Source organism: Petaurus breviceps, unplaced genomic scaffold, assembly GCF_028583685.1.
Source record: "Petaurus breviceps papuanus isolate PSGF00001 unplaced genomic scaffold, PetGlider_PUasm1.0 151, whole genome shotgun sequence".
NCBI lineage: Eukaryota > Metazoa > Chordata > Mammalia > Diprotodontia > Petauridae > Petaurus > Petaurus breviceps.
Genome location: NW_027185712.1, coordinates 17,582,040 through 17,602,008, shown reverse-complemented (window position 1 = coordinate 17,602,008; position 19,969 = coordinate 17,582,040). Strand labels below are relative to the sequence as shown.

Genomic DNA, 19,969 nt, shown 5'->3' with positions numbered 1-19,969 from the left:
AGGGAGAACAAGGGTGTGTGAGAAGAAACATCCAAGACTGGTCATGGTCCTTTTGATTTTCATGAAAGTTGATATAGAAACACCTGTGACTCATTCTAAACTCTTGGGAACACAGCTCAACCTGCAACAAAAAAGTTATCCCTAAATATTAGTGAGAAGAAAAAGCAAGAAATAAGCTACCGATGTATAGAGTAACATAGTCACATATGAGGCAAAAACAGAGTCTGTAATTCTGTGGTTTTCAATACAGTTATACTCATATATTTGCGTGCATTCCCCCATGAGGTTATATTGTTATAGCCCTAGAGCAGGAGGTGTTCACCATGCTGCTTTGGTAGAAACCATAAAAGGCAGATTCTATAGAGACAACTTATCAAGTTAATCAGGCAACTTAAAAAGTTACTTGGACGTCATGGAGACATCCAGGAAGAACAATGTTCTTCCTTCCCTCCCACACCCACCACCCAACTTAGGAGGTTATAACACTCTTAGGCCTTGGATCGTGAACAGGAATGCTCAATGACTCCAGGCTGCAGGAGTAGTTCCATACTGAATCACAGAGAAGAGGGTCATCAGCTCCATCCCCAGGAGCCAATGGGGGCCTCTCTCTCTCTCTCACCAAGATCCAACCTACATTGGTACTTGGTTTGCAGTTAGGAGAATAAAATGAGGCCAAACTGAGTTTGGCAAAGGGTTTCAGCAACATTGGTTTGGACTTTGCAGCACAAGTGGATTTTTCCACCTCGTGCCTGATTCTGACCCACCTGTTTCTGACTGTAATGGCTGCCCAAACACCATCTGGGGAGGATTCATGGCCCAGTGAAGCTGCCTGCAGAAATCTTGGCGGTCGTCCACATGAATGTAATCATATATGTTTTGGTGCATTACATCAGTCTGAAATAGTTACAACAAAGAATTTTTAGATCAAATCTCAAAATAAATTCCTTGATTTCTGTCACTGGCCACTAGATGCAAAATTTACCCTATCCATATGACGAAAATCAACTAAATTCATCAAGAGAATCCTGTGTAAAAGATATAATAGTAACCCACATTTATATACTGCTTTCAGGCTTACAAATGTTTTCTTCACAACAACCCTGTGAGGTAGGTAGTAAAAGTATTCATTTTCCCCAATTTAATCTGTCTAGGGTAACAGGTAGTATCAGTTAGGTCTCAAACTCAGGTCATTAGACTTCCTTGGGCATGTGTCCTTTCATTTATGCCATACTGCCTGGTTATTAACTAGGTTTTGAGTTTTACTGTGGCTAAAGGAAGGAGGAAGGGCAGGCCACACCAACCTTAAATATTAGAAATTTATACTGCAAAAAGTTCTGATCAATCAGGAGGACATAGCAAGAATGTGATAGACCAGGGTAGGGAAAATGCAGTCTCGAGGCCACATGTGGCCTTCTAGGTCCTTGAGTGCAGGCTTTTGACCAAGTCTGAGATTTACAGAACAAATCCTCTTATTAAGGGGATTTGTTCTGTGAAGTTTGGATACAGTCAAAGGGCCGAACTTGAGGACCTAGAGGGCCCAGATCCCCACCCCTGTAGTATTCACTAAATACTTGTCTGATTTATCAGGCCTTCTCCCTACCTCTCTTCTCCAAAATAGTTGTGTCTTTACCAGACTAGTTAGCCACAAAAAGCTGTGACTGTGTTCTACCAGTCAGCTAATGCTTCTGCTGCCTGCTTCCAACTTTTTCCTGTCCGTAGGTTCCTTCACATGCTAGATAGTGTATGAGAAGTGCATAGACACTCAGAAATAGAATATTTTCTTAGCCACAGGCTTAGTTATACTCTAATTCTTTTATATTTTTTGCCAAGATTCCCTTTTGGCACTAGATTCAATCTCTTCTAGCATTTCTACCTGCCTTTCCCTCCCTTTGATCTTCTCAGGCAGTGTTTTGTTTTTCTTTGTTTTTCATTTGGGTCTAAAATTGTTCCTGTTATAAATCCATGCCTCTTTCTTAATTCCTTTCTTTTCAGAACATCGCTAGTACTAATTCTTTTACAGCATTGCCCAGAAACATTTCCTGGCCCAGAACCACAATAGGAGACTCCCTTGTGGGATTCTCTGAATCTTTCTTTGGAAAAAGACGGACAAATAGATTAGGCAGAATGCAGAAAATCCAAACACAAGCCCTAGCTAGCTTGAAAAAAAAGACAAAAGCCTCTTCAGTGTCTAATTCAATTTTGTGCAGTAGTTGCTTATATTCATATCATGTTTTTAAATGACTTTGACCGAAGAGAAAATGTGACTATTACCACACTTGATTCCTCCCCTCTCACCACACCTTACCTGATAAAAGAATTTTCATTTACTATCTGAACCACTCATTTAACGTTCACACATTTACTTTGTTAGTTAACTCTTTAAAAAAAACAAACTTTTTCTCCTCTCTCCCCTCTGCACTGGGAAAAAAGAAAAACAAAATTCTTCTAACAAATATGCACAGTCAGGCAAAACAACTTCTCATATTGGCCATTTCCAAAAACAGATGTCTCATTGTGAACCCTGGATCCATCACCTTTTTATCATTTTAGCATTCAGCAGTATCAAGCCTCTAGAGTCACAGTTGATTACTGGTTGATTAGGGTTCTTAAGTCTCTCAAAACATTTTTTTAAAACAATATTGTTGTTAAAGTATAAACATGCCTCACAGGTTGTTGGTGAGGCAGGTGTTAGGTAGATATAGATATATATGGATATGGATATGGATACATGTTTATGCATATATATATGTATATGCATATGTGTGTGTATCTTCAAGTTTGATGCCAGGAAAAGTTTCCAAACATTTATTTAGAACTGTCCAATAGTGGAATGGAGCTACCCTGGGAGGTGAAGATGATGGGCTCCCCCTCCCTAGGGGTCTTCAAGCAAAGGCTAGATAAACAACCACTTGTCAGCTACGTCATAGTGGGGGGTTCTTTTAGTTATGAGCTGAACCGGATGGTCCTTTCCAAATCTAAAATTCTGGGGCCGTGTGACTTTGTAAATAACTTTGATTTGTTCAGGGTCCGTGAATTCATTTGTTCAGGGGACCCTGAGGAATGGAAACTCCCTTCACTGAAGTGGATCAGCATCTTGAGGACCAGGACCATTTCACTTCTGTTCCTATCTCCAGCCCCACATGAGATCTAGAACATGGTACTGATAGATGCTTGCTGACTGATTAGAGAGTTACCTGGGGTACCAAGAGGTAAAGTGACTTGCCCATGGTTACAGTTAGTGTGTACCAAAGGCAGAACTTGAACCCAGACCTTCTTGACTACAAGGCCTAATTCTCTAACCATTACACAAGGCTGCCTCATATGTAAACATATGTAAACAGGATCTCACAAAGTGTTTTGTTTTTTTTTAACTTACAAGTATCTGGACTCAGACACTTGCTGGCTGTGCAACCAGTCACTTCACCCTGTCTTCCTCAGTTTCCTCATCTGTAAAATGAGCTGGAGAAGGAAACAGCAAATCACACCAGGAAAACCCCAGATGGAGTCACAAAGAGTTGGACACAACTGAAGATGACTGAACAGCAACAAAACATAGAAGTTAAGTGTCAGAGCTGGGGTTTGAACCTAGTTCTCCTGAAGCAATAATATTGTGGCAAGAACTATTAAGACCAGAGTTCAAAGCCTTAATTTATTGACTATGTGACCTTGAACAGCTCCACTCCTCTGAACCTGTTTCCTCCTTTGTGAAATGAAGGGCTGGATTCATTGAAGTCTAAGCTAAGGTCTTCTCCAGCTTTAATAGTTTGTGACCCCAAATTCAGTGTTCTTTCCACTATTATTGGGTGTAGAAAGTAAGACAACACTGAGAAAGCAAAGACCTCCTCTTGAGAGAAGGCCCAATGTGAAAATTGGGTTAAATGCTATAAGCATGACTGTTCCATTTTTTAAACTATAATCACATCATTCATTGTCCTTCTTATTTCCTGCCTGATTTCTTATAGGACTTATTTTGATGACCAATAGGAAAAAAACCCCACATATCAACAGGAAAAGAGGACAGGAGACAACGAAAACAGTTGAGAGTAAAAGAAGATTGTTTAAATGATACAAAATAAACATTAATTCAAATCAGTACATTTAGTTTACTTTAACCCTTACTTATGGGGTTAAATGAAATGTTCTCCCTTCACATAACTGAAGTGTTCACTTCTCTGAATGCCCTTGTAACGCAGTTTAAATGTCAGCTTGGTTTACTAAAAGGCTAACTAACCTCTACTATCTTTCCTCGAAATCCTTGTTAATAACCCATTTTCGGGCTTGGCTTTTTGGCCTCACCCACAGACATACAGACATGTCGGCCCACTCACTTCCTGCCAAACTGCCCAATGTTGCCAGCCTGAGTTATATCCCATCCCTGGTACTGAAAATAGAGGTGAGTCTAGGGAAAAGCAATCTGGCACATCAGTAGAAAGTGTCAGTAACAGACTTGGAGCTTTTGTGCTACAGGAGCATACATCAATGACCCAAAGACTTCCAAGAAGACATGTTTTTTCTTAATAGGAAAGCTCTTCACCTTTGTGATCTTTTAAGTTTCCTGTGTTTTTGGAAACAAAGAAATAATACATTGATTTACCTGAAATGAACTTTATAAAGAAAGTAGATTTAGGCCTTAGGTACTAGCCTTATCCAGGCTTTGAAGGAAAAAAAACAATTTTCTCCACACGATGCATCACACTGCCTATTTCCCTAAACTGCAGAAAGCCTTCTGCTGAAGGCTTACCGGTAGGAAGATGACTAGTGTAAGTGGTAGAGTTTTCCCAGGGAACATGACAGCATTCAGGGTAATGCATAGACTTGTAGATTTAGAGCTGGGAGGAACCCTATAGATGTTCTAGTTCAAGCCTCCTCATTTTACAGATGAGGAAACTGAAACCCAGGAAGAACAGCTACTTCATAACACATTCAGTTCAGACTCCTTAAATGGTGCTCATCTATTAGCTAATTCACTGGACAAAATGTTGATAGACATACTTGGCAATATCCCTCGCTATTTATCTGTTTGCTTGAAATTCATTGCAACAAAATTAATCACTAGTTGTTTCTGTATCTATCAACAAGCAATATTTTCCAGTATTGGAAATCTTAAAGAGTTGTCAGGGGTTCAGAGGTTAAAAGTCCTGCTCAGGGTCATTTAACATAACACAGTAAATGTCAAGAGATGGAACCTGTACCTAGGTTTTCCTGACTTCTAATCCAAAATATTTATTTTTTCAAATTAATTGGTGCTCTGTAACTATGGGCTGGGCTCCATGGGTCTCACTTTGCTAAACTGTAAAATATAGAATTTGCACAAGATGATAAGTAAGGTCCCTTTTAGTTCTAAATGCATAATATTATGATCCTATATAAAATTATGGGCTGTTAGAACTGGAAACGACTTCAGAGATCACTCAGTCCAACCCCATGAGAAAAATGAGGCCCTGAGAAGATGAGGGGCTTTCCCAGCCTGTCCTGCCACCATTGAGTTGTCCGCCAAACAGGATGTCCTGCTTTTGGCTTGCCACATTTGACGTTTTACCAATGTGATTGTCACCAAATGGATGCAGGGAGGTGCCATACAGCTCTTCTCAGTTTCCACGTTTGAACTTGCTACTGAATTCATTTATCGGTTTTTCTGTTTGGAGATTTGTTTTCTATGTTGTAGTAGCACAAAACTCTCCTTTCCTACTAAATTTCCAAATGCCATGAAGTCTGGCACTTCTAATTCTGGAATCATTCTCCTGAAATGGCTTGTGATAACTTTTGTCTGCCAATGGGATCTTTTTGTGCAAAAAGTCCTGTAATGAGTCAGGGACCAGAATGTCTCAATAACAAGTCACCCATAGTGACTCATCTTAACCTCAACTTAACACACTGAAGATGGTTATGGCTTGTACATAGATTTTCCAGAGATGTATGTATATGATAGACAGATATACACACACTGATATTTCTAGAGGTATAGAAACACATAGATATTTATACATTTACATATACACACACACATGCATATACAGGATGCCCCAAAAATCTTAGTGTAGTTTAACCTTTAATAGCTCATTTATTTTGAGGGGGGGAAGGCAAGGAAATTGGGGTTAAGTGACTTGCCCAAGGTCACACAGCTAGTTAAAGTGTCAAGTGTCTGAGGCCGGATTTGAACTTAGGTCCTCCTGACTCCAGGGCTGGTGCTCTATTCACTATTCACCTAGCTGCCCCTAGCTTATTTATTGATAGCTATTAAAGTTTAAACCACACTAAGACTTTTGGGACACCCTGCATATTTCACTCTCTGTGACATTTGCTACTACTTTATAAGTTGACTAAAAACTGTCACTAGGTAAATGGTACTTCCCTATGATCTCCTGTTTCAAATACCCTGACTTCCTATAGGTGGAATTAAGTGAGAGGCACAGATTAGTACACACTCCCAATTAATTTTGCTTAAAATACTTTAAATACTGTTATTAGATTAGTTAATCATACTTTTTTTAGGGGAGGGGGCAGTTCAGACCTGTCATTTCATCAAAACGGAAACTCTCCGTGTGAAAACTCCTTTCATCTATACAGATTGGGAACTTGTCTGTAATTTATAGTTTTAGAAAGTTGACTGGAGGTTAAGTGACTTCATTTTGGTCACACAAGGAGTATGTGTCAGCCAAAAGACTTGAACTCAGGTCTTCTGGAATCCAAGGCCAGTTTTCTAATCCTTTTGCCACACTGCCTCTCAATCATAAACATTTACTACTTGTTGATTATGAAGGTTAATTTAGTTGTTATGACTCAATTAGGAAAGTGAACTTTTCTTCACGTATGAGATGTGTCTATAATGAGGCAAAACATTCCAGATTTGCTCTCTAATGAGTTCTCAAATAAGCTTCTAATAGCTTACATACCAGCCATGACAAGAAAATAACTTCTTAAATCTTTCAGATTCCTAGCTCTCAGGAAGTTTTCTCTCAGCTCCCCAGCAAAGCAGAAAGGCCAAACAACAACAAAACAAAACTATTCATCATGCCTCCACTAGTCTATATGAAAGCCTTGTGATTGCCTTTTTTCCAGTTACAAAGAAATAATATTTCCCTTTGACTGACTTATTCCAAATTTCTATTTCTACTTCTGATCAATGGCTTATATCTATCTAACTAAGGTCAAGCTGCTTACTAACTGCTCCAACCCCCCCCTCCCCCGCCCCCCAGCATTTCATCACATGGCTTCTGCCCAGGGGCCAAGTCACTTTTCATAGAAGTGAACTTTTAAAAAGACATTTAACTTAAATAGAACAAAATTTTTTTAAATATAGAAATTTTTATCTATACTTCTTCTGAGTTTATACCTCAACAGTAACACTCATTTATTTAGGTAATGCTGACTACAATGTTTGCCAAATCAAAACTATATTGCAGACTGATATCTCCTGAAGATCACTAAAATCATATGGGGGTGTGAATGTATAAATATATGTATGTATATAATAAGAAAGTGTGGTTTATTAGAGAATGACAGGTATGTAGATAGATATCTATGGGCATATGTATATATAACATGTGGGTGTGTATATATATGCACACATATATACATGGGTGTATACACCCCCATGTGATTTATATGTATGTGTGTAGAGATACATAAATACATATGCCCATATGTATCTATTTATATTCTATCATTCTCTAAAAAACTATATACCTTTTTCATCATTGCTGAAATAAAATACAAATCTACATTAGGAAATTATATTTAAAGAGAGAGATAAGCGTAATACAAAACACATATAATAAAAACTGTAGGAAGTGAAAGTAATCAGTGTGATTATTGACAGTAGTTATTCTACCCTTAGGATTAAGTTTTGATTGTAAGAAGCAGAGCAAAGCCAGATACCAACCAATTTCTTTGCTTTGATTATTACTACCTTCTCACAGATGAGGAAAAGAGACTTTGAGACTTCACATAATTTTATCTTAAATGGTCTTCTTTTTTCTTTTAATATTTATTGATGTTTATTTTTACATCCCCTACTTTTCCAATATATTTTCCAATATTTTCCCCCTGCCTATTCCAGCCATCAATTCCTTATAAAAAAGAACATATAAGAAAAATTAGTTGAGTATGTCATACCCATGGTCCCACACCTCCTTAAAGAATGCATTCTCATAACTCTTCTTTGGGGACAACTTGGTCATTATTAGTTCATAGCATTCCGTTTTCTCTATTTACTGGTTTTCTTTCCATTTGCATTGTAGTCGTTATGTATATTGTTTTCCTAGTTCTGCTTACTTCACTCTGCAGCAGTTCGTATAAGTCCTTATCTGTCCTCATCACAGGCACTGTTTCCTAGATTGCAGCAATATTCCATTATATTCTCATACCACAATTTGTTCTGCCATTCCCCAACTGATGGATATTTTCTTTGTTTCCAGTTCTTTGCTATTACAAAATCTCCTGCTATAAATACTTTGGGCTGCATAGTTCCTTTCTTCTTATCACTGATCTCCTTAGAGTATGTAACTAGCAGTGACATCTCAGGCAATTCATTAATAAACATTTGTTAAGTGCCTACTATGTGTGAGGTACTGTGCTGAGCCACTGGATAACAAAGTCAAAGAATATGGATATTTTAGTCACTTTCTTAACAACTGAAAATTGCTTTCCAGAATGGCTGTGCCAATTTTACAACTCTACTTACAGTTTATTAGTGTGCTTCCATAACCTCTCTAACAATAACATTTGGCATTTTTTGTCATCTTTATTATTTTTCTGGGGTGAGGTAAAATCTGAGAATTGCTTTGAATTAGATGTCTTATTTTTAGTGATTTTGCATGATCTTTCAAGTGCTTGATAATAGTTTATGATTCTTTTGAGTTCTGCTTGCTTACATGTTTTGACCACTTATACAATGGGGACTGGCTTTTGGTCTCCTACGTTTATGTTATTTCCTATATATTTTATATATCATAGATATCTGATGTGAACATTTTCCCCAACTGACTATTACCTTTCTTATCCAAGGTGTGTTAATTTTGTTCATGAAACAGCTTTTCCATACAAATAGTCTAAATGATCAATTTTTTAGTTTATGATCACCTCTGTGACCTGTTTGGTTAAGAATTCTCTACAAATCCTTAACTTGAATGGTATCTGACAGGGTTGGGTTTTTTTTTCCCCATCCAGTTCTTTGTCCCATTTTGAGTTTACTGTGATAATAATAAGATATTGATCTAAAATTAAATTTTTGCAAACTCTGATTTCCCCAGCAACTCTTGTCAAAAACAGAGTTTTTCTCTAAATAATTTATGATTTTAGGTTTCTGATCACTGGGTTATTGAATTCAGTTGTTTCTGTTTCTTCTTGATCTAGTCTGTTCTGCTGATCTATTTTCCTTTTTATTAACCAGTACCAAATAGTTTTGAAGATTCTGCTTTATAGAATAATTTAAGGTCTGAAAGTATTGGTTCCCCTTCATTCCTGCCTCTTTTCATTATTTTATTATACCTTGAGATTCCAGACCTTTTATTTCTTCTAAATGTATTTTATGATTTTGTTTAGATTTATAAAATATGCCTTATTAAATCTGTAAATTAATTTATTATATTGTTGCAACCCAGCCAGGAGGCCTATCTCTGGCTATTTGTATTCTCGAAGGCAGGGCTTCTTAATCTTTTTTCAAACCCTGGAATCCTTTGGCAGGCCAATGAGGGCTCTAAACTCCTTCTCAGAATAGAGTTGTTTTTTTAAATTCATAATTGAAGGAAATGCCAAATCTCCTTGAGAGGTTACTGAAAACTAAAGACATAATTTTTTCCCACCTAAGTTCCCAGATTCCTGAAACTAGGTCTATGACTACCAGGTTAAGAACCCCTGCTTTAAGGAATGTTCTGTATCTATTAAGGTTTTGAGTGTGCCTCTGCAGACTGACTCCCAGAGATAATACCCATTTCATAGTTATTTTTAATAACTTCCCTTTCTATTATTTCCTCCTATACTTTGCTATTGCTATGTTATTGCTGATTTGGGGTGTCTTTTGTATCCTGTTTATTAAAGTCTTTGTCACAATTTAAGTAAAGTATCATGTCATTGGTAAATAAAAATATCTCTATCTTCTCTTTGTTTATCTTTATGCATTAATTTATTTCTCTAGTCACTGCTATTGTTAGCATTTTTTTTCATATATCAGAGGGGAAAAGAGGCACATTTGCTTTATTTCTGCAATTCCTGGGAATGCTTCTCATGTTTCACATTAGTTTTTGGTTTTACACATGTGACTTTTTTTTTTCCTTTTTGGCGGGGGGAAGGCAGGGCAATTGGGGTTAAGTGACTTGCCCAAGGTCACACAGCTAGTAAGCGTTAAATGCCTAAGGCCGAATTTGAACTCGGGTCCCCCAGACTCCCAGACTAGTGCTCTATTCACTGCCCCACCTAGCCCCTCCTACATACGTGATTTTTTTGTATTTTTTAAAATAGTCCTTCTATGCTTATATTTTTAGGGTTTTTAGAATAAATGAATATTATATGCTGGGCCTGGAGTCAGAAGACTTGAATTTAAATCCAGCCTCAGACACTTACTAGTTGTGTGACCCCGGGCAAGTTACTTAACTTCTATTTGTCTCTGGAGAAGGAGATGGCAAACCACTCCAGTATCCTTGCCACAAAAACCGTGTGGACAGTATTGGTGTGCTATGGTCCATGGGGTCACAAAGAGTCAGACATGACTGAACAATGATCAATAACAATACTTTTGTCAAAGGTATTTTTCTTTGTCAACTGATATATTCTGATTTTCAATATTTTTGTTTTTAATGACTGCATTAACTATTTTCCTAATGTTGAATCATTCCAGTATCCCTGGTATAAATCTAACTAGATCACATTGAATTATATTTTGAAAACATATAAATTACTATAGTCTTTTTTTAAACCAGAATTTCATTTAAAAGTTTTCAATCAATATTCATTAATCGTAATGGTCTATAGTCCCCTTTATTTTTCCTTCCCTAGTTTGAGCATTAAGATTATATTTTGCTTAAAAAAGAAATATGGTAGAGAGTTTGTTTTTATTAATTTTTGAGAACAATTTTAGTTACATGGATTAACTATTTTTAAATTTGTTTTCTTGGATCCTTCTACAAATCCATATGGAACAGATATTTTTCCTCTTTTATACCTAGCTCAATTTCTCTTTTTGCAATTGGATTGTTGAAGATCTCCATTTGGTGCTCTGTTAATGTCAGAATTTTGTATTTTTGCAGATAATCCATTTTGTTTAAATTCTTATTTATGCTGAACAGGTTCTGATACTTCTTTGTGCTTCATTTCTGTTGTGATTTCACCTTGGTTACTTTTTATTTGTTAATGTAACTTTACTTACTTTTCTTTTTAATTAGGTTAACTAAGGGCTTATCTATTTTATTAGTCTTTTCAAAGAATCAACTTTCAGTTTGCCTTATGAGGTCTTTTTTTTATTTTACTGTCTTACGTTTCTACTCTAAATTTTAAAATTTTCTCATTTCTGCTTATTTTGTGTTTCTTTTCTTATTTTTGAAACTGAATGTTTTAGCTCATGAATACTCTTTAAAAATTTAAAATCTTAAAAATACTCTCTTTAAAAAATCCTTATCGGGGTTACAAAATTTCTTCTGAATACAGCTTTAGCTGTATGACAGAAATATTGGCATGATGTCTCATCAATTAAATTCTCATTAATATGATTATGGTTTCTATGACTTGTTCTTTGTTCCACTCATGACTAAGGATGCCATCATTAAGTCTCCATTTAGATCTCTATCTTTTGTTTGCGATCTTTACACGAATTACTTTTTATTGTGTTATGGTCTATAAAGAATGTGTTTAGTATTTCTTTCTTTTTTATATATTTACTTTTAATTTCCTGTGCCCTAACACATGATCCATTTTTGTGAAGGTTATCATGAGGTGCTGAGAAATATGTATGTTATTAGTTCCCATTAACTAAGTTTTATTCATCAAATTAAATACTGATTATAATACTAAATTTGAAGTTAATTCTTGAAGATTTTCTTCTTTAATGCACAGTTAGACTATTCTTATGAGTCACAAATGGATTAGTAATTTAAAAACTTCCTGAATGAAAAGTCTTATTCTGGTATACAATAGACACAAAAGATTTGGGAAATTCCTTTGCAAGTGTTTTTTTATACTATTCATTCAAATTTGATGAGTTTTAGAAATTAAAAAAATGAAAGGAATATTTAATAATTAGATCTATTAATTTATGATCCTAATTATTTTACATGGAGGCTAGAGTCAAATTCTTCAGTTTTTCTAAAATTTAGGGGATTTCACAAAGCCAAGATGGCATACTAAGCAGTAAATTGCCACAACTCTCCCATATTCACCTCCAAACAACCATAAAACAAAATTTGTTTGCCCCCAAACAAATCCTAGAACAGCAAAACCAGCAAGAAGATGGGCTGAAACAATTTTTCAGCCCGAGAAACTTGGAAGATCAACAAGAAAGGTTTGTCTCACTGGAGTAAAAGGGGAATGCAGTCCTGGACAGGAAATGTTCCAGCAAACCAGCAGAAAGCTGCATTTCATCAAATAGTATAGGTCCTGAGGCCCAGTGCAGTGGAGCAGGCAAGCACCAATACCAGGCCCAGCCTACATGCTCAGCACAGCTCGGGGAATGAGCAGACACCAACTCAGCTTCAGAATAACCCTGGGCAAAGAGGCAGCTACTCTAGTGGCCAGACCACCAAATGTCTCAGTGCAGCTCCAGGGAAATGCAGAAACACCCCATCAGCCTCAGCACACACCAGACACTAGCACTAGGACCCCAGCTCAGTTCCAGGTGAGCTGCCGGACCCCTACAGCCTTTGGCAGTACCAGCTACCCCCACCCCACTACCTTAAGTACAGCACTAGACATGAGGGTCCCCCAGGGACTTCATGACAACATCACTACAGCACCAGGTAAACAGCCAAGGCCTGCAGCCCCTGGCACAAGAAGCCTGAGCCAGTACCCCTTCTACTCTGGAAGAGAGCTCAAATTTAAAAGTAAGGGAAAATGCCAGAAAAGATGAGCAAAACCCAACATAGACTATATAAAAAGTTATTATGGTGACAGCGAAGATGAAGACACAAACTCAGAACAGGACAATAATGTCAAAATACCTATGGGCAAAACCTCAAAGAAAAATGGGAAGTGGTTTCAAGCCCAGAAAGAACTCATGGAGGATCCCACAAAGGAGCTAAAAAATCATATAAGAGAGGTAGAAGACTGGTTAAAGAAATGAGTGATACAAGAGAATTATGAAAAAAGAATCAACAGCTTGGAAAAATTAAATAACCGTTTAAAAATAAGAACTGGCTAAATGGATAACGATATAAAAAAAACTACTGAAGAAAACAACTCCTTAAAAAGTACAATTGGTCAACTAGAAAAGAAAGTGCAAAAGCTAGTTGCGGAAAAAAAAACTGTTTAAAAGTTAGAACTGGGCAAGTGGAATCTAACGACTCCATGATATATCAAGAATCAATCATACAAATACAAAAGAATAGAAAAACAGAAGAAAATGCAAAATATTTCATGGGAAAAACAAATGACCTGGAAAATAGACCCAGGAGAGCCAACCAATGTCAGCATCCTTGGACTACCTGAAAGTCATAGCCAAAAAGAGGACCTAGACAGCATCTTTCAAGAAATTATCAAGGATAACTGCCCTGATGAACTGGAACCAGAGGATAAAACAGGCATTAAAAGAATCCACTGATCATCTTAGGAAAGAAATTCCAATGAACATTATAGTCAAAATCTAAAACTATCAGGTCGAGGAAAAAATACTACAAGTGGCCAGAAAGAAACAATTCAAATATAGAGGAGCCACAATCAGAATTACATAGGATTTAGCAGCTGAAACTTTAAAAGACTAGAGGTCATGGAACATGATATTCCAGAAGGCAAAGGAACTAGGGCTACAATCAAGAATCACTTACCTGGCAAAATTAAGCATACTGCATCAAGGGGACAAAAATGGTCATTCAATGAAGTAGAAGGGTTTCAAGTTTCATAAGGAGAAGACAAAAATTAAACCAAAAATTTGATCTACATTGTCAAGACCCAAGAGAAGCACAAACTGGTAAAAAGGGAAAAGAAAACATAAGGGATTCAACAGAGCTAAACTATTTACATCCCTACATGGGAAGATGATACTTGTAATTCTTAAAAATCATATCACTAATAATACAGCGAAAAGGAATATACACAGAGGGTATGGCTATAAGGTAAATTTGAGAGAATGATATAAAAATCATTAAGGGATGAAAAAGAAGAAGTATACTGGGTGCAGAAAGAAGGAATGGGGTAAATTATTCCACATGAAGAGGCATGAAAAACCTATTGGGGTAAAGGGAAAGATGGGAGGGTGGATGATGGTCATCTCTTGAACCTTACTCTCATCAGTACTGGTTCAAAGAGGGAATAATATATACAATCAGTTGAATACAGAAAATCTTACTCAAAAGGGAAGTAGAAGGGGAGGAGATTAAATAAAGGAAGGATGGGGGGAAGACTGACAAAAGGGAGGGCAGATCAAGGGGAGTGTTAGAAGCAAGGAGGAGGTGAGAAGGTAAAGGGTGAAAGGAGAGAGAAGACAAACAGGAGGAAAAATAGAATGGAGGGAAATACTCAGTAATCATAGCTATGAATGTGAATGAGATGAACTCTCCCATAAAATGGAAGCAGACAGTAGAGTAGATAAAAAACCAGAATCCTATAATATGTTGCTTAAAAGAAACACACTTGAAGCTGAGAGATATACACAAAGTAAAGGTAAGGGGCTGGAGCAGAATCTACTATGCTTCAGCTGAAGTTTAAAAAAAAAAAGCAGGGGTAGCAATCCTGATCACAGACAAAGTAAAAGGAAAACCAGAACTAATTAAAAGAAATAAAGGTAGAAAATTACATGTTGCTAAAAGGTACCATAGACAACGAATCAATATCAATAATAAACATATATGCACCAAGTGGCATAGCCTCCAGATTCTTAGAGGAAACGTTTAATTAGTTACAAGATGAAATAGACAGCAAAACTGTAGTAGTGGGGGACCTCAATGCATCCTCTCAGAACTCAATAAATCCAATAAAAAAATGAACAAGAAAAAAACTAAGGAGGTAAAAACACTATTAGAAAAGTTAAGTATGACAGACCTTTGGAGAAAAATATATGGGAACAGAAAGGAATACACCTTTTTCTCAGTAGTACATGGAACCTACACAAAAACTGACTATGCATTAGGACACAAAATCCTTCAAATCAAATGTAGAAAGATAGAAATATTAAATGTTTTCTTTCTGGATCACAATGTAACAGGAACTATATTCAATAAAGGGCAGTGGAAAGACAGATTAAAAATAATTGGAAACTAAATAATTTAATCCTAAAGAATAAGTGGGTCAAAGAACAAATCATAGAAACAATCAATAATTTCATTATAGAGAATTGCAACGAGACAACACACCAAAATTTATGGGACTCAGTCAAAGCAGAACTTAGGGGAAAATTTATTTCTCTAAATTATTATATTAACAAAACAGAAAAAGAACAGATCAATGAATTGGACATGCAACTAAAAAACTAGAAAAAGAACAAATTGAGCACCAAACTGGAAATCCCGAAAATCAAAGGTGAGATGAATAAGACTGAAAGTTAAACAAAAAAGTACTGAACTAGTGAATAAATCTAGGAGCTAGTTTTATGGGAAAAAAAGAGTAAGACAGATAAGTCATTGGTTAATTTGATTTTTAAAAAAGAAAGAAGAAAATAAAATGTCCAATATCAAAAATGAAAAGGGTGATATCACCACCAAAGAAGAAGAACTTAAAGCAATCATTAGGAAATATTTTCCCCAATTATATGACAATAAATCTGATAATCTTAGCAAAATCAATGAAAATATGAACTACCCAGATTAACAGATCAGGAAACAGAAAGCCTAAATAACCCCATCTTAGAAAAAGAAAGTGGACAAGCCATTAATGAACACCCTAAGAAAAAATTTCCAGGGCCAGCTGGGTTCACAAGAGAATTTTACCAAACATTCAAATACTATATTTACTAAACATTCAATACTATATAATATTATATAAACTATCTGGAAAAATAGGTGAAGAAAGAATTCTACCAAACTCCTTTTATGACACAAATATAGTGCTAATACCTAGAACCAGGAAAGCCAAAACAGAGAAAGAAAATCATAGACCAATTTCCCTAATGAATATTGATGCAAAAATTTTGAACAAAATACTAGCAAGTTGATTTCTGCAATATATCACAAGGCTTGTTCACTATGACCAGGTGAGGTTTATACCAGGAATGCAGGGTTGGTTCAATATTAGAAAAAACTATCAACATAATTGACCATATCAATAACAAAACCAACAAAACTCATGTGATTATCCCAATAAAAGATGAAAAAGCTTTTGACAAAATATAGCATCCATTTCTATTAAAAATAATACAGACCATAGGAATAAAGGGAATGTTCCTCAAAATGATAAGAAATATCCATCTACTATCAGCAAGCATTATCTATAAAGGGGATAAGCAGGAAGCCTTCCCAATAAGCTTAAGGGTGAAGTAAGGATGTCCATTATCAACATTATTATTCAATATAGTACTAAAAATGTTAGTTACAGCAATAAGAGAAAAAAAAGAAATGGAAGGAATCTAAATAGGCGACAAGAAAACAAAACTATCACTCTTTGTGGAGGATATGATGGTCTATATAGAGAATCCTAGAGAATCATCAAAAAAAACCTACCTGAAATAATTAACAACTTTAGCAAAGTTGCAGGATGTAAGATAAATCCTCATACATCATGAACATATATATTACCAACAAAGCCCAGAAGAACAGATAGTAAGAGAAATTCCACACCAATCAAGCTATCAAAAAATTATTTGACAGAACTAGAAAATAACAACAAAATTCATCTGGAAGAACAAAAGGTCAAGAATATCAAGGGAATCAATGAAAAAAAAAATACACAGGAAGGTGGCCTAGCAATATCAGATCTCAAACTATATTATAAAGCAGTAATCATCAAAACTATCTGGTGTTGGCTAAGAATTAGAGTGATGGATCAGTGGAATAGATTAGGTACACAAGACACAGTAGTCAATGACCATAATAACCTAGTGTTAGATAAAATGCATTAATTTCCCTACACAAATTGAAGACAGTAGTCATGATATCTTGAATACTCAAATTTAATTCATTCATAAGTGAAATATAATCAATGAGCAAGCACTGCAATCCATTCTTTGTCATGAAAATATTTAGATAAATTTGAATTGTTTTCATATAATAGAATGATGGAGCCTCAGACACAACACAAAAACTAGCTGTGTGACCTTGGGCAAGTCACAACCCCAATTGCCCTCCAAAAAGCAAAAAAAAATTAATAATAATAATAGAATGATGGTATAGGGGGAAGGACAAAAGGGATAAATCAGGTAAGAAGGTTCATTAGTATGAAATGTATTTTAATTCAGTACTAAAATTCATAACGAAATTCTGGACTTGACCTTCTCCCCATTCTGGTCTTAACCTCTCTCTTAGATGAGGCAAGTTTAGTAAATCACCAAGCTTATTTATTAAGCACTTACTATGAACCAGAAAGTATGCTAAGTGCATGTGATACTAGGCAAGGCAAAAACAGTCTCTACCTTCAATGAACATATATTCTAATGGGGGAGACAAGATAGGTATGTACAAGATATATAAAAACTATACATAAGGTACTTTTGGTGGGGAAGAACCAGTAACTGAGAGGATTGGAAAAGGCTTCCTACAGAGGACAGGATTAGAGCTATCAGAGAAAGTCTGATAAGAGGAGGAGGGGAGGTGAGGGAGCCTTGCAGTGATGATGGGAGGGAAGTGCGAGCCTGCGAGCCACAGGGATGGGAGATGGAGCACAGAACATCAAGTAGGTCACTGGAGCTGGATTGCAGAGTGTGTGAAGAGGAGAAATGTATAAGAAGAACAGAAAGATAAGAAGAGACCAAGTTATGAAGAGCTTTACATGCCAACAGGAGATTATATTTGAGTTTATTGAGTGGAAGAGTGATATGGACTGACTGGCACTCTAGGAAAATCACTTTGGCAGCTGAGTGAAGGACGGGATGAAGTGAGGAAGTAGTTGAGGCAGGGAGGTCAATTAGAAGGCTATCGCAATCATCAGGGGGAGAGGTGATAAAGGCATGAACTAGGATGGTGGCTGTTTGCATGGAGAGAAGGGAACAGAATTAAGAGATGTTGTGAAGACTTGGCAACGGACTGGATATCTGGAATGAGTGAGCCAAACTACAAAGAGTGGGTCTTGACAGCTCTGTGATCTTCAGGTAGGTCATCCATGATTCTATGTCTCCAAGGTGGTCCTAAAGGTCTGTATAGCTCCAGGATTGACCCAAGGCCTTGGAGTGACCTGTCTAACAATACATGTGGTGCCATGGAAGCACTCCAAAAATACCTGATGATTTGGGCTGCTGCTGTCACCGGAGTGAAAATGATGTCTTTGTATCCCCCTAGTGTAAAGTGCTATAAAGATTAATTATCATAAAGACAACAAACAAATGACCGGGTGACTGAATATGAGGGTAACATTCACTGGTAGTTTAAATCTAATGGTTTTCCATGAGGTTATCCTTGAGTTCAAATGCTAAAAAAGTTACTTTTTAAATTGAGTTTAAGCTAAAATGCTTGTATAGAATTCCCAATACAGCAATGCAGCTATTTACATTTTGATGATAGTTAAAAATGATGGTTTCTATGGTTCCATGTGCTAAGTGGTGTCACTATTGATGGCAGTGGTGATCTGTGGCAGAAGCTCAAGGTTTTTGCAAGGGAGAAGCCTAATTTCTGTGAGTATATGTATGCATCACTAACAAAGCCCAGAAGTTTCAATTCCTTACTGCTTCTATACAGACCCATCACATTCCTAGGGAGCCCTTCTCAATGACCTCTTTAGCTTTGGATATCCCAACACATCCCCAGACCAACCAAGGTTTTGATGCTAACATAGTGAGACCAGATTCTGAAGGAGGAGACCTTTGGAAGGTTACCAGGCTGTCCAAAACAGAACTCATCATCTTTCTTCTTAACCCCACTTCCAAATTTCCTTTATTGCCAAGGAGGGTACCACCACCCTTCCAGGCATCCAGTTTGTAACCGCAATGTTACCTCTTCACCGTCACTCACAGAACATATCAAGAGAATGCAAAATCTTATTCTTTCTATCCCTATCTGTCTTCTCTTTATTCACATAGCTGCCAGCCTCATTCAGACTGTTATATATTACCTGGACTATAGTAATATTCTTTTATTTGGTGGTTCTGCCGGGCTCTCCCTGTTCCAAGCCACCCTCCCCACACAGCTGCCAGAATGATTTTCCTAAAGCACAGTTCTGATCATGTCAATCCTCCCTCCCCAGCCTGTCAATAAACACCAGTTGCTCCCTATTATCCCCATGAGGATGTCATATAAACTCTTTTATTTTTGACATTTAAAACTCCTTATAACTTTATAACTTGGTCCCTTCCTATATTTCTATATTTAATTCCTCTAATAAGGGCATTATTCTCAGGTGCCATAACCTCCCACACAGAGGAGGCTGGTTAGCCTGATTCCACAAAGTCACAATCATGTGTCCTGGGAGGGTCCTGCTCCCTAATTTGGCACATGTGCTAACATTCTATAATGTAACTGCATTCTATAATTCTGTTTCCTGCCTGCTAAACACATGATGGACTGTAGATTGTCTGAGTAGTTGGAGCTGGAGCGCATTCAAAACGCACTCCTCAGGAAAAGTGAGGCCTCCTTTGAGGATATTTGATCCTCATGGTTAACAGGGAGCCACTGGAATTTGTTGACTGATAGGAAAGGGATTAGAGCTTTAGGAAAATCATTTTGGCAACTGTGTGGAGAGGATAGGTTGC

The 19,969-nt window shown here is 36.7% G+C and overlaps 1 protein-coding gene across 1 annotated transcript in view; it reads right to left on the bottom strand.

Annotated features, from left to right (window-relative positions):
- The window catches only part of AHRR (aryl hydrocarbon receptor repressor), a 264,267-nt gene that overhangs the window by 40,451 nt on the left and 203,847 nt on the right, over positions 1-19,969 (bottom strand). The window contains exon 6 of the mRNA XM_069076018.1: positions 765-894. Coding sequence (XP_068932119.1) covers positions 765-894 — 130 coding nt within the window. The remainder of the gene's footprint in view (positions 1-764; positions 895-19,969) is intronic.